Source organism: Macaca mulatta, chromosome 2, assembly GCF_049350105.2.
Source record: "Macaca mulatta isolate MMU2019108-1 chromosome 2, T2T-MMU8v2.0, whole genome shotgun sequence".
Lineage (NCBI taxonomy): Eukaryota > Metazoa > Chordata > Mammalia > Primates > Cercopithecidae > Macaca > Macaca mulatta.
The window spans coordinates 152,233,012-152,246,398 of record NC_133407.1 but is presented as its reverse complement, the minus strand read 5'-3'; the positions used below and the strand labels follow the sequence as shown (position 1 = coordinate 152,246,398).

General features: G+C 51.9%; 1 protein-coding gene and 1 long non-coding RNA gene across 2 annotated transcripts in view; one reads left to right on the top strand and one right to left on the bottom strand.

Annotated features, from left to right (window-relative positions):
- NUP210 (nucleoporin 210) overlaps positions 1–13,387 on the top strand; it is a 106,213-nt gene that overhangs the window by 22,420 nt on the left and 70,406 nt on the right. The window contains exons 3-6 of the mRNA XM_015130197.3: positions 1,401–1,532; positions 7,577–7,673; positions 10,451–10,601; positions 12,468–12,600. Coding sequence (XP_014985683.3) covers positions 1,401–1,532; positions 7,577–7,673; positions 10,451–10,601; positions 12,468–12,600 — 513 coding nt within the window. The remainder of the gene's footprint in view (positions 1–1,400; positions 1,533–7,576; positions 7,674–10,450; positions 10,602–12,467; positions 12,601–13,387) is intronic.
- The window catches only part of LOC144339308 (uncharacterized), a 28,553-nt gene that overhangs the window by 11,158 nt on the left and 4,008 nt on the right, over positions 1–13,387 (bottom strand). The gene's annotated exons all lie outside the window — the stretch shown is intronic.

Sequence of the window (13,387 nt, the reverse complement as noted above, 5' to 3'; positions counted from 1 at the left end):
ATGTTGGCCAGGCTGATCTTGAACTCCTGACCTCAAGTGATCCACCTGCCTTGGCCTCCCAAAGTGCTGGGATTACAGACATGAGCCACCACGCCTGGCCAGCCTTGAATACTTTTAAGGCTTTTGATACATGGGACTGTATTGCTGTGCAAGAAAACAACACTAAAGTGCACAAGTATTTTTTTTTTTTTTTTTTTTTTTTTTTGAGACGGAGTCTCGCTCTGTCGCCCAGGCTGGAGTGCAGTGGCACGATCTCGGCTCACTGCAAGCTCCGCCTCCCGGGTTCACGCCATTCTCCTGCCTCAGCCTCCCGAGTAGCTGGGACTACAGGCGCCCACAACCGCGCCCGGCTAATTTTTTGTATTTTTAGTAGAGACGGGGTTTCACCGTGGTCTCGATCTCCTGACCTTGTGATCCGCCCGCCTCGGCCTCCCAAAGTGCTGGGATTACAGGCGTGAGCCACCGCGCCCGGCCTAAAGTGCACAACTATTTTTTTTTTTTTTTTTTTTTTTTTTTGAGACGGAGTCTGGCTCTGTCACCCGGGCTAGAGTGCATGGCCGGATCTCAGCTCACTGCAAGCTCCGCCCCCCGGGTTTACGCCATTCTCCTGCCTCAGCCTCCCGAGTACCTAGGACTACAGGCGCCCGCCGCCTCGCCCGGCTAGTTTTTTGTATTTTTTAGTAGAGACGGGGTTTCACCGTGTTCGCCAGGATGGTCTCGATCTCCTGACCTCGTGATCCGCCCGTCTCGGCCTCCCAAAGTGCTGGGATTACAGGCTTGAGCCACCGCGCCCAGCCAATGCACAAGTATTTTTATATGGTACCTGGGGAATGGTCAGAATAATTTTGTATCTCTTGCTGCTATCCTTACACTTGAGGGTTCCCCAGGTAATGCCATTTACATACCTTATTTATGGAGCAAGTAAAAAAATCTCTGGGTGTACCCACCAGCCCCTTCTGTACTATAGTTGATAGTCTTTTATAAAAACACCAGCATATGTGTAAACCAAAAACCACCAGTGTAATCCCTAATCTCAGTGAAGGGACAGGGCTCTTGTCTTTGGGATGGGAACTCATCATACTATAACCCTTGTCACTTCACTGAATGGTTACACCCTGAACGAAACTAAGTTTTCCTGGAGTTTTCTTTGCCCACAGCTTTAAATGCTGGTGCCCCGCTGGAAAAGCCAGAATGGGTGGTGACAAGGCCCCCACAGCCCTTCCTTTCTGGTAGTCCCTGTTAACTGTCAGCGGGGCTGTGCGCAAGGGAGCTGCTTGGCTTCTGAGGGTGAAGCTGGTGGTCACTGTGGTCTTTGCCAGAGTGTAAGCCTGCAAGGCTTGGAAGTGGAGCCAGGGGCAGGGACTGTCTTTGTTGCTGACCCCTCCCTGGGGTTCCTTCAGCCACAGGCCAGGTCCTGCGCTGTGATGCCATCGTGGACCTCATCCATGACATCCAGATTGTCTCCACCACCCGCGAGCTCTACCTGGAGGACTCCCCCCTGGAGCTGAAGATCCAGGCCCTGGACTCCGAAGGTGAGGACGTCCCCTGCCTGTTTGTCCTCTGCAGCCCATGCTGGATCATTCCCCCACCATGACCCTGGCCTTTCTACTTTCCCCACTCCTCTGGCATCCAATCCTGCAGGTCCCTAGGGGGCAGCTGTGGTTAGGCAGGTGAAGTTCGTGCTGGGGGAGATGTTGAAGAGGCAGAAACCACCTCTGAGGTGGGCCTCAAGCCCTTGGTGGCATCGAATCATGGTCACTCCTGGCCCTCAGGAACCCCTACAGTGGGGCCTGTGTGCTCACAGCTGTGGCTCTGTGACCCTGGAGCCAGACCTGCCTGTCATAGTACTGGTCCTTGGTGCAGCACATCTTGGGGAAGCTAGTATTCTTGACAGCGATGGGAGGCAGGGAGAGGCTCCCTGCTCCGGCCCTTAGGGCTGGTGGTGGCTTCTTGTTCCAGATCTCAGCATGTGTGTAGATCAGGTCACATTTATGCTGCTGGCCCAGGGTGCTGCCCTCACATCTTCACTTTGCCAGAGTCAAAAATGGGCTTGGCTTATTTCCAGGCTGGAATTTTTCTAGGTGATCTCTTCAAGGAAGTAAGGGAACTTTTTTTTTTTGGAGACAGAGTCTTGCTCTTGTTGCTCAGGCTGGAGTGCAGTGGCGCGATCTCGGCTCCCTGCAACCTCTGCCTCCCGAGTTCAAGAGATTCTCCTGCCTCAGCCTCCTGAGTAGCTGGGATTATAGGTGCCTGCCACCATACCCAGCTAATTTTTTTTTTCTTTCGTATTTTTAGTGGAAACAGGTTTTTACCAAGTTGGCTAGGCTGGTCTTGACCTCCTGACCTCAGGTGATCCTCCCACCTCAGCCTCCCAAAGTGCTAGGGTTACACGCATGAGCCACTGCACCTGGCCAATAAGGGAAACTTTGTAGGTTAAAATTCTTGTCAGAGAAAATAAAAATCAGGCAAAAGATACCTTTCAGATGATCTGCCCCAAAACCAAGTCCAAACCAAGGCCCACCTTGTCTTTGAAATCTTTTCTGACAACTCTAGCTCCTGTTTTTGAAAAAATTTCTGGATCAGGATTTCTTCGCCTGGATAGTATTGATTGACATTTGGGGTTGAATAATTCTTTGTGATGTGGGCTGTCAGTGCATTATAGGATGTTCAGCAGCATCCCAGGCCTCTACCTACTAGATGTTAGTAGTGTCTCCCAAGCCATGACAATCAAAAATGGCCCAGACATGGCCAAACGTCCCTGGGGGGCCAAACCACTGTTTAGAGCACTAGCAGACCCTTTCTTCGCCATTTACCCATTCGTCAGATGAGGCCCTTAACCTCTGACACTGCCTTCTGACCTGTGAGATTGAGATAGTGATGCTTGTCCTGGGGACCATAAGGATTTAGTGAGAAATATGTACAGTGTTCAGTCTTGTGTGAATACTCAGTAAGCCAGGGGGTGTTTCTCTGAGCACTTTCTACAAACTGGGCCTTGTCCAGGCACCAGGATTGCTATAGGGAAAGAAGTACCTGGCAGCTCCCAAACAGTTAAACACAGAGTTATCCTACACCCCGGCAATTCCACTCCTATCCAAGAGACTGGAAAATACACGTCCACATGTGAATACTCATAACAGCATTATTCATAGCCGCCAAATGTGAAAACAACCCAAGAGTCCATCAATGGATGAGTGGAAAAACAAAACGCGATCAACTCCTGCAATGGAATATTATTTAGCCACAAAAAGAAGGAAATACAGGCTGGGCACAGTGGCTCATGCCTGTAATTCCAGCACTTTGGGAGGCCGAGGCGGGCGGATCACTTGAGGTCAGGAGTTCGAGACCAGCCTGGCCAACACGGTGAAACCCTGTCTCTACTAAAAATACAAAAACAAGCCGGGCGTGGTGGCACACACCTGTGGTCCCAGTTACTCAGGAGGCTGAGGCAAGAGAATCGCTTGAGCCCAGGAGGCGGAGGCTGCAGTGAGCCAAGATGGCACCATTACACTCCAGCCTGTTTCAGATTTCTGGGGGCAGTGTGTGAAGGTGCCATGATCTCCACGTCCTGGCCAGCACTTGCTATTGCTCACCCTTGTGGTTCTAGTTAAACCCCTTTTAAGTCACTTTTTCTTGAATGTGTATTGATTCTCCCCAGGCAGGTGGTGGGAATGTCGGGATTGGAGAGGTGCCTACCTTGGCGTTCCCAGGCCACTGTTATGCCAGGATGGTGCCCAGCGGCCCTGGATGGTTTCCTCTTACACTCCCCGCTCTCCTGAAGGGTTGATGGCGCCTGCAGCCAATTCCAGAGTAGGACGTCATCTGGTCTTCACAGACTGGGTCATTCACCAGTAGCCCATGTCAAGGCCTCATCTTTGCAGCAAGAAAATGGATAATTTCCCTCCTCATCCACTGTGAGGGCGTCATGCTTTTTACTTGGTCCTCCTCGCCCGAAATACTTTGATTAGTACCTTCATCATTTCTTTTGCCTTTTTTTCTGAGCCTGTGACCTCTCTTCTGATCAGAGTTTCCTCTGTGAAGTTAAACTTGACCCTTAGAACCTTTGAGGGTCTGGCAGTCCCAGAAATGATGTGCCTTATATAGATTGACGAATGTCAAGAAAGAGAATTGCTCAACAAGCAGTGGCACCGTGGCTGCCCATGGGTCCCAGGCAGTATGTTGTCCCCTTAGTAAGTACAATGTCTTTTTGTGCTTATAAATGGTCTGATGCCCACTATATAGATGAGGAAGCTGAGGCTCAAAGAGCTTCAGTAACTTGCCCATGGTCACACAGCTTATGGGTGGCTGAGCAGGGGCTGGGATCCAGGATGTCTGACTCTGTCACCTGAGCTCTTTCCCGCTGGATGCACTGCCTGTCTCCTGCTGCTGCATTTTCCTGGGCATTGGGGGTCCTCCCCGCATGGCTGGGATCTGCCTTTTTGGCCAGAAGCCACCTGCAGAGTGCCCTCCTCCAGACAGGGCTCTGTCTATTGCACATAGTAGGTACAAATAGCTTCTTTTTGAGTGGAAAAAGCAAAACTTTGAGCAGAAGTTTTCACAGCTATTTCCTGGCCCACCTATGCCTCTTGCATCAGCAGAACTGGGCTAGCTCAGCGTCTACAAACATGCCCCTTCCTCACCTTTCCTTATCCCGTCTCTTCTGCCTGGAGCACCTTCCCCTCCTGAACTCTGCTTTCAGAAGCCATGCTTCCTCTGGCATTGCCTCTCAGGTATCCCCTCCTCCAGGGAGCCCTCCTTGGCTGCCCAAGGTGGGACGTATTCTTCCCTTCCATTTTCCCTCAGCTCTGCAGTGCCCCCTGCCCTGGGGTGCAAGGACATTTTCTACTGTGGCTTGTCAAGGTCAGCACTAGGAAGGCATAACTGGGATCAGTTCATTCTTCTGGACTCTTCTGTGCCTGACACTGGACTTGGGGCCCAACCAGCATTGGGTAAATGTTTGCTAGGTTGAATTGCCTAACATTTTCCTTCAGCCCTCCTGCAGGACAGGGGAGGTGGATCCTCTGGAGACCGGACCCCTGGCTTTCCTGGTTAATATCTAAACTTGGTTGTGAGCCTTCAAGGTCAAGGGCTCTGTTGCACATAGTAGGTACTGATAGCTTCTTTTAGAGTGGAAAAAGCAAAACTTTGGGCACAGATTTCTTGAGAGCTTTCCCTGCCCCCTTGCCACCCTTAGGGGTGCCCACCCGCAGCAGGCCCTGGAAAGGCAGACGTGTGCCTTGACATCCCCAGAGCCCACACAGCTGGGTCTGGCCATGTTGCCCAGCAGCTGGCAGGAGAGAAAGCCAGTGGCCAGCAGCTGGCAGGCCCATGCATGAACGAGGGTCCCTGTGTTCTCATCTGCATGGAGCCCTGCAAATCCTGCACCTGGTCCTATGTGTGCACCTGCCCAAGCAGGTAACTTACAGAAGCCTAAGGACACTTTCTGCTCTTGGAATTGCCACACATTCAACTCTTCCTCCACATTTGAACGTGGTGGACTTCCAGGAGAGACTGGGGGGAGCAAAGATGATGAAAAACAGCTCCACGTGCATCCCCCTGAAGTGTCTGCAGGCACGATTCTCTCCCACTGTTTTCCTTGCTAAGAGCCCCTTAGCAGGGCCTCCCCCACCTCTATCCCCTTGTCCATAAGCGGGCCTTTGTGAACACTGGACATGTCACGGGGGTGCTTTCTCAATTTGATCTTCCCACCAACTCCGTGGGTTTGTATTTTCATCCCCATTTTACAGAAGAGAAAAGCTATGCTTGGAGCCGAGCTAGGTAGAAGCGCCAGGGTAGCTGTTCAGGACTCTCGTAGTGTTGGCATGTATTTATTTTAAGGGAGTGGCCTGCCTAGTGGTCTGCAGTCTTGCATTTCTGGTTAGTGGGTCACACTATTGTAGGGTCTCCATGCTCCCCTCACTGAGCACATTGTAAAGCTGCCGTGCTGGGCTCTGACTCCGGAAGGCAGGAATTTTGGTCCAGGCTCCCCTCACCGAGCACACTGCAAAGCCGGCCTGCTGGGCTCTTCCCCTGGAAGGTGGAATTGGAGCTCAGGCTCCCCTCACTGAGCACACTGCAAAGCCAACCTGCTGGGCTCTGTCCCCAGACAGTGGAATTGGGGCTAGCAGTACTCCATGTGCACCCTGTTTCAGCTCAGTGTGTGGAAGAAGGTTCTCACGGTCAGGGCTGTTGAACAGAGGAATGGGTTGTGCTGGGCGATGAGCTCCTCGTCCCTGGGGTATGCGGGAAGGGTCTCAAGCCCACATCCAATGGGGATGCAGCATCCAGGGGTTGGACTAGAGGACTCGTGTCTTGCAGCCAATGTGTTTTGCTGGTGTGGATTTTCATATTCACCATCCTCATCTAATGTCCTGGATGTTAGGAAGACAGATTAATTTTTGGGAAACAACAGACTTTTCATTTGCTCAAAATCCTTCTGTGGACCTCCAAGAAAAAAATCTTCCCACGTGTATGTACATCATAGATGGGGATTATCTTCCTCTGATCAGTTGCTCACCTTGATGGAAGGACACCCAGGGAACTGTAAGAAGATACCTCTCTTCATAAAAGATGCCTTGAGAAGTAAGGCGAAGGCAGCAGAGTTTTCTGGAGCTTCTGCTAAGCACTATTTCATGTGGTCTTTGAGACCTCATGGGGCCAGGGATCGGGGTGAAGAGAAGCAGGACCCAGGCCCGTCTGACTCTAAATACCTTGCCCTTTGCACTGTAGAAACAACAGCTTTTCTTGGTCCCCAGATCCCTTGTATTGGGAGCTGGTCAGGAAGGGAGTGTGGACGAGGGATGTGGAACAGGCGTGGGGCATCAGGGGCTGGCGGGGAGTGTGGCATGACCGCTTCTAGAGAGGGTGAGCAGCTTTTGGCCCTCAGAGGGAATGAGGCCCAGGCGGGTGGATCTTCATCCTTTCAAGAGAAGGTGAGAACTAGACTTGCATGTGGCATCTGTTTCTTGATTGGAAAGGATAGATCAGAAGGCTCCCAGGCAGCAAGCCAGGACATAAGAGCCAAGGCTGGCTGGGCCTGGCTCTCCTTGCCCCCTACCTACCCCAGGACCTCAAGAGTCTCACAGTCAAAGTGAAGAAGCAAGAGTCATGTGACACTAGACAGTTGGGGTAATGCCCCTCTTCCCTGGGTCCCCTCCCCCGCACAGGGAGAGAGAGGAATTTACTCCCAGGAAGTGGTGAGCAGGAATGAATGGTCCAGGTTTCCAAGCAGCCTCCTAAACTGTAAACCAGTCACAGACCTGCAGGGCAGTGGTGTTATGCACTGCATTGAGCTAGTCCTGCAGTCAAGGGCAGGGAGTCACCGCAGGAAGAGCACAAGCTTTCACCTGACAGCCCTCGGTTCAAATCCTGACTTCGCCCCCTGGTGGTCACATGATTGTGAGCGAGTAAGTGTCTTCATTCAGCCTCAGTTTCCTCTCCTGACATACAGGTTATGACACCTGCCTGGTGGGGGATGATGTGGAGCGTGGTTCCTGCGTGGGGCAGAAGCTCCCACCGCCTCCCTCCGCCCTGGGGAATTAACTCCATGTCTGTTCACCTTCCTCGTCTGCTCTTACAGGGAACACCTTCAGCACTCTGGCTGGACTGGTCTTCGAGTGGACGATTGTGAAGGACTCCGAGGCGGACAGGTTCTCAGACTCCCACAATGCACTGCGGTAAGGGGCGCCTCTGCCGGAACTGACCCCCTTTGAAGGGAAGGGAAAAGGGGGACAGCTGTGAGCTTCTCACCGGCAGGGGGCTTTCATCTGGGTCGTTGAGGAGCCTGGGAGACTCCCAGGATGCCTGCAACATTCCAAGTATCTGATTAAGGAATGGGGTTCACTCACACCATTGTGCGAGAGCCTAGCTGCTTCTGCAGCCCACAGAGAGTGTCCTGTGAGAAGCTGTCAGAGACTTGGGATGTCTAGCTGGAGAAATGAGACGTGCACGGCTGTCTCAGGGCACAGGGGAAGTGTGGGTGGCCCCAGGCTGCACTTCTGGGGGGCCAGTTAAAGGGCAGCCAGGTTTCGGCTGGGGCACAGGCCAGCTGTGCCAGCCGGTCTCTGGTGGAACAGGCTAAGTCACCCATACGGCGGTACAGTAAGACCCGTTGTGAGGTGGACACCTTAAGCGTCTTGACCTGTGTCATCCTCCTGGCAGCCACGCGAGCTTGCACACCACTGTGCTCTCCATCGAGTAGTCGTAGAGGCTGAGACTTGGAGAGGCCGAGCCATTTGTCTGAGCTCGGGGAGGGCAGAGCTGGAGTCTGAACTCAGATCCATGGATCCACACTGTCTCATGTGGGAACAACAGGCCCCAGGGCTATTTACTTGTAGTGAGGAAATGCGTAGTTCAGTTCCTAAGATGCACAAGCCTCCTGTCAATGGCTCACTGCGCTGCCACATGTGGGACAGGGCAGGAGCAGAGCCACGCAGGTCCTCTGCGCTGGTGCAGGTCCCAGGTCTGAGCTTGTATTCCTGACTGTGCCACCTTCCTCGTGATTTGCTATGTGATTTTTAAAATGCACAGTCCCTTTTTTAAAGTTGTTTTTGAATGTTTTGAGTCTCCTTTTGCAGCAATTTTAGGCCTGTAGAAAATTTGCCAGTGTAGTCCAAAAAGTGGTCTCCCTCACTCACCTGAGAGCCGGCTGCCAGCCTCATGTCCCGTCACCCTGATGATTTTCATGTGCTTTACGACCATCAGGGACATTGTCCTGCACGGCCACCATGCAGTCATGGCACTAGGAAAGGAACACTGATGCCGACTGTCTTCAGACCTCACTCGAGTTTGGTCATTTGTCCCCGCTTTATCCTTTTCAGCAAAAAGAGATCCCAGCCCCAAGTCACCTGCCGCATGTGTTCCGTTTCTCTTAGTCTCTGTCAGCCTGGGACTGTCTCCTGGGCTTTGACTTTGGACACCGCAACGCTTGTGAAGAGGACAGTCTAGTTATCAGTAGAGTGGCCCTTGTTTTGGGTTTGTCTGCTGTTCCCTCACAGCCAGGGTCCGAATGTTGTGTCTTTGGCAGGAATATTTCAGAAGTGAGACTCTGTTCTTCTACTTCCCTCTGTGCTTTCTCACCCCTTTGTAATTATAAGTCCTTTGTTGGGGAGTTTACTGTCTGGTCTTTCATTACGCCATTAAAGTCCTGCTCTGGACCGTAGGGGATGTTGGGGTGTGGTTCTTCCATCACAACCTTCTCCAGGCCTCGGCTTACAGCAACTCCAGATAGACGTCCTCATGTCCTGATGCCTTTACGAGTCTAGTTGCCCTTGTGGAGACAGGGCCTTCTGGACCAGCTCTGTGGTTTCTGGTGTTTTATAAAACCATGACCCTGGGCTGGAGAGTCAGAGACCTGGGACCTAGATTGCAGTCCTGGCTTTGTCGCTTCCTGCCTGTGGCCTTAGCCAGGGAACATTACCCACCTGAGCCTCAGCCTCCTGCCCTGGGAAACAGAGCTGGAGGGGATCCCGTACCTGCCTCTGAGGGCCACTGTGCAGCTTAGCGGGTTGATCTGCTCAGGGCCCCTCTCTGGGCCTGGCACATGCTGGATGTTGAGGGGATGCTGATTCCCTATCCCCTTCTGACAACACCCCATTCCCCGCCACGTCAGGCCCCTTGAGCTTCCAGGCAGCTAGCTCTGCACCTGAGCCAAATGCTAACAGAAATCCCAGACGCCATGGCAGGTTGGAGCTGGATTGTCCTGGATTTGCAATTTGACATGTGACACCTAGAGTAATCGGGCGAGGAAATAAATCACAATGCGGCCCAGCATCGGCAGATTGCTCTTGTGCAGGGGAACAGTGGACTCGTTTGTAAATGCAGGCTGAAGTGGGAGGCTGCATGGGAAGGATCCCTGAAGTCAGCCTGCCCAGCAGCCCACACTCCAGGCTATACCACGTCCCCGACATCTCCCCAAGACGAGATCCAGGGAGAGTGAGATGTGGTGCCGTCCAATCCCCAGGGCTAGGGGACCAGTCATGGAGAATCGTTCTCCAGAGCTGGGCGCTAGGCCGGGGAGGTGGGACAGGAGCAGGCAGCCTTGGGAAGGTGAGGGCGCTGCTGGCCCCGCTGTGACTGGGCTGTGCTCTTGGGCCTGCTGCCTACTCTCCCGGGCCTCACTGTTCCCATATGGACTCAGCAGCTGGTCTTGCATGTCAGTATTTACATCACGTGTACATACGGATAAAATGCAGATTCCCAGGCATCTTGCATCTTGGAGACAAAGCCTGGGCCAGGGGCCAAGAATCTGTATTTTTCACAAGGACTTTGGCAGTTCTGAAGTAGGAAGTTGCAGTGACGTGTCTCTAGGCAGCCCCAACCCTGACTAGGGCAAAACCCCTTATTTCAGCGTTAGCCCCAGTGAGAGGTGCTTATAGGGAATGCCGTGGTAGATTCTGACGAATCTTGTGTTGGAGTTTGATCAACGAACTTTGACAAAGTGCTCCTTTTCCAGAATCCTCACTTTCTTGGAGTCTACGTACATCCCTCCTTCTTACATCTCAGAGATGGAGAAGGCTGCCAAGCAAGGGGACACCATCCTGGTGTCTGGGATGAAGACCGGGAGCTCCAAGCTCAAGGCTCGCATCCAGGAGGCTGTCTACAAGGTGGGCCTGGGGTGCTGGGGGACAATGGGCTTCCTGGGGTGGAATCAGGCTGACGGCACCTGCTCATTCCCATAGACATGTTGAATTGTGGAAGTGAGATGCTGTCCCATGATTTCAGGTTGTGGGTTCATATTTTTATGTGTTTGATTTCTTTTGAGCCTCAGCTTACAAAGAAAGGTGGTTGAGGCCCCAGAAAGCATCTCTAGGGGTGCATAGCATTTGCTCATTCTCAGTTTCTAGGGAGGTCCAAGAGCAGGAGGTTCCTAGTAACTTGCCTATTTCCAATTGGCCCCCCCACCGTGCTGGTATAGGGACGCTCCCAAGCACTTGGGGCTTTGACAAAGCCCGGAGCTCCTGGTGTCTTCTATGCCGTCTCTCCTTGTGCCCCCATTGGAGCCCTGAGACTGGTGGCCCAGGGATCCCTTGTGTAGATCTCCTCAACCCCCTGCCCCAGCCGATCCCATGTCTTCCTGGCCTCACCAGCATCCCATTCTCGGGATAGTGGGGGTATGCCAGAGGAAAGGAGAATGAGGAGTGGGTCTATCCAACGTCCTGGTTCCTTCCCTGTCCCCGTGGACTAATGTCCACCCAACTGGTGCCTCGTTTTGAGCTGCAACACTGAGATATTTTTGTTTGCCTAGTGTCTGGAGCACAGGCAGGAACATGTGGTACTTGGCCTGCCATTTAATTTTGTAGAGTGGCAGACAGAGAAATCCTCTTCTGATTCACTCTCTGTAGTGGGTTTGCTGCATCTGGGAGTCCTGGAAGGTTTTGGAAACATGCGGACATGCCCTGTTACAGGGGCTAATCCCGCAGGACTCTGCAGGTAGTACTTGGAGACAGTTTGCTCCTGTGTAGGGCCCAGGCTGGGAATGGGTACAGCCCCACTGCTAAGCTGGAAAGGCAGATTTGCTGTCCTGCCCTCCGACATTCAGTGGCCCTCCCTGCCTGCATTCTGCCACAGAACCCTGCCTATGGTGGTGCCCAATATACTTGTCTCTTTTGAATGCACTGAAGATATTAACTAGTTGTTAAGTGAGGAAACCTGTCAGTTGTGACAGCAGGCTTAAAGGAGAATCCAAAAAATAGCCACAGGACACCAGGCATGCTGAACTGAACTCAGAAACATGCAGAATGCCCACACCCACAGGAGGGCAGTCAGCTGTACCTCCACCAGAGGAAATGTTTTTGTGTTTCTGTGGACAGGAATCGTTTGCTTTGTTGTTGCTTTTCTGCAATGTACAGTGCCATCAAACAGGCCAAACACAATGAAAGGTGCAGGCCTCTGGAGAATCCAGTACCTAAGGGTGCACTAGACAGGGCACCTAGTGATCTTTCTCCCATTGCAAAGTTGCTCACAGGTTTTCCTGAGGAGGCAGGAGGTCACAGGTTGGGGGTGAGAGGTGGGCAGGGGAAGGGGCCAAGGAATAGCAGCCAAGGGCTCATCACAGCACATGCGTCTCCTGCTTTTTACATTGGCCTAGGGCTTCTCAAGTTCCCTGGACCTTGGGCTTTTGTGCAGAGAGAACTTGAGCTCCTGATGGCCATACTGTCCCTAAAGTTCATGCTGGCTTTCCTCATCTACTCCCGTTTAATCATTGTTTCACATAGAGATAAGCCATGCACAATGGGCAGCCAGTGAGAGGGCTCAGTCTGGGTAATGCCCTTTGTCTGGGTGCCTGCTGTACTTATGGACCTCCCCCGGGACCTCTGGGGTCTGAAAGTGAGGATTTGGGAATGATATCTTGTTTCTTTCCTCCTAACTTCTCTATTCCCATGTTTAAAACATCTCTTTCTCTTGCTCTCACCACCACTCCTCCATTCCCTATCTGCACCTCACTTTGTCTACCTTTTCTTTATGCCAAGAACGTACGCCCTGCAGAAGTCAGGCTGCTGATTTTGGAGAACATCCTTCTGAACCCGGCCTATGACATCTACCTGATGGTGGGAACCTCCATTCAATACAAGGTGCAGAAGATCAGGCAAGGGAAAATTACAGGTGTGTCATTGGCTCTGCCATCGTGACAGATGCTTCCTTTGTCCTTTTTTTATTTTGGTGACATACATGTAACAAAATTTACCATATTAACCACTTTTAAGTGCTCTGTCAGGTAACATTAAGTACATTCACAGTGTTTTGCAGCCATCACCACCATCCATCCACAGAACTCGTTCATCTTCCCAAACTGAAGCTCTACATTGTTAAACACTAACTCCCCTTCACCCTCTCCCAGCCCTTGGCACCTACCATTCTATTTCCTGTCTCCATGAATGTAACTACTCTGGGTACCTCATGTACGTGGAATCACGTAGTATTTGTTTTTTTGTGACTGGCTTATATCACCTTTTTCTTAGCCTGATGTCTTCAAGGTTCATCCATGTTGTAGCAAGGACTGGAATTCCCTTCCCTTTTAAGGCTGAATAGTGCTCCATTGTGTGGATGGATAGATCACATTCTGTTTACCCGTTCATCCATCAATAGACACTTGGGTTGCTTCCACTTTTTGGCCGTTGTGAGTAATGCTGCTGTGAACATAGTGAGAAAATATCTGAATCCCTGCTTTCAAATTCTTTGGGGTATATGCCCCTTCAGTGGCAGCAAGTCCAGAGCTGTGGGCTTTGTGCTTAGCTGGGCTTTGTCCCTGGTCTGCAACTGACATCTGAACAAACTTGGGCAAGCCACTGCCCTTCTCCAGGGCTGTTTCTCATTAGAGCCTTTGAGGCCTTTCTGCCTAGGCTATGAGGACAAAATGAGTCAACAGGAGTGTAGTTGTACTGTGTACTTG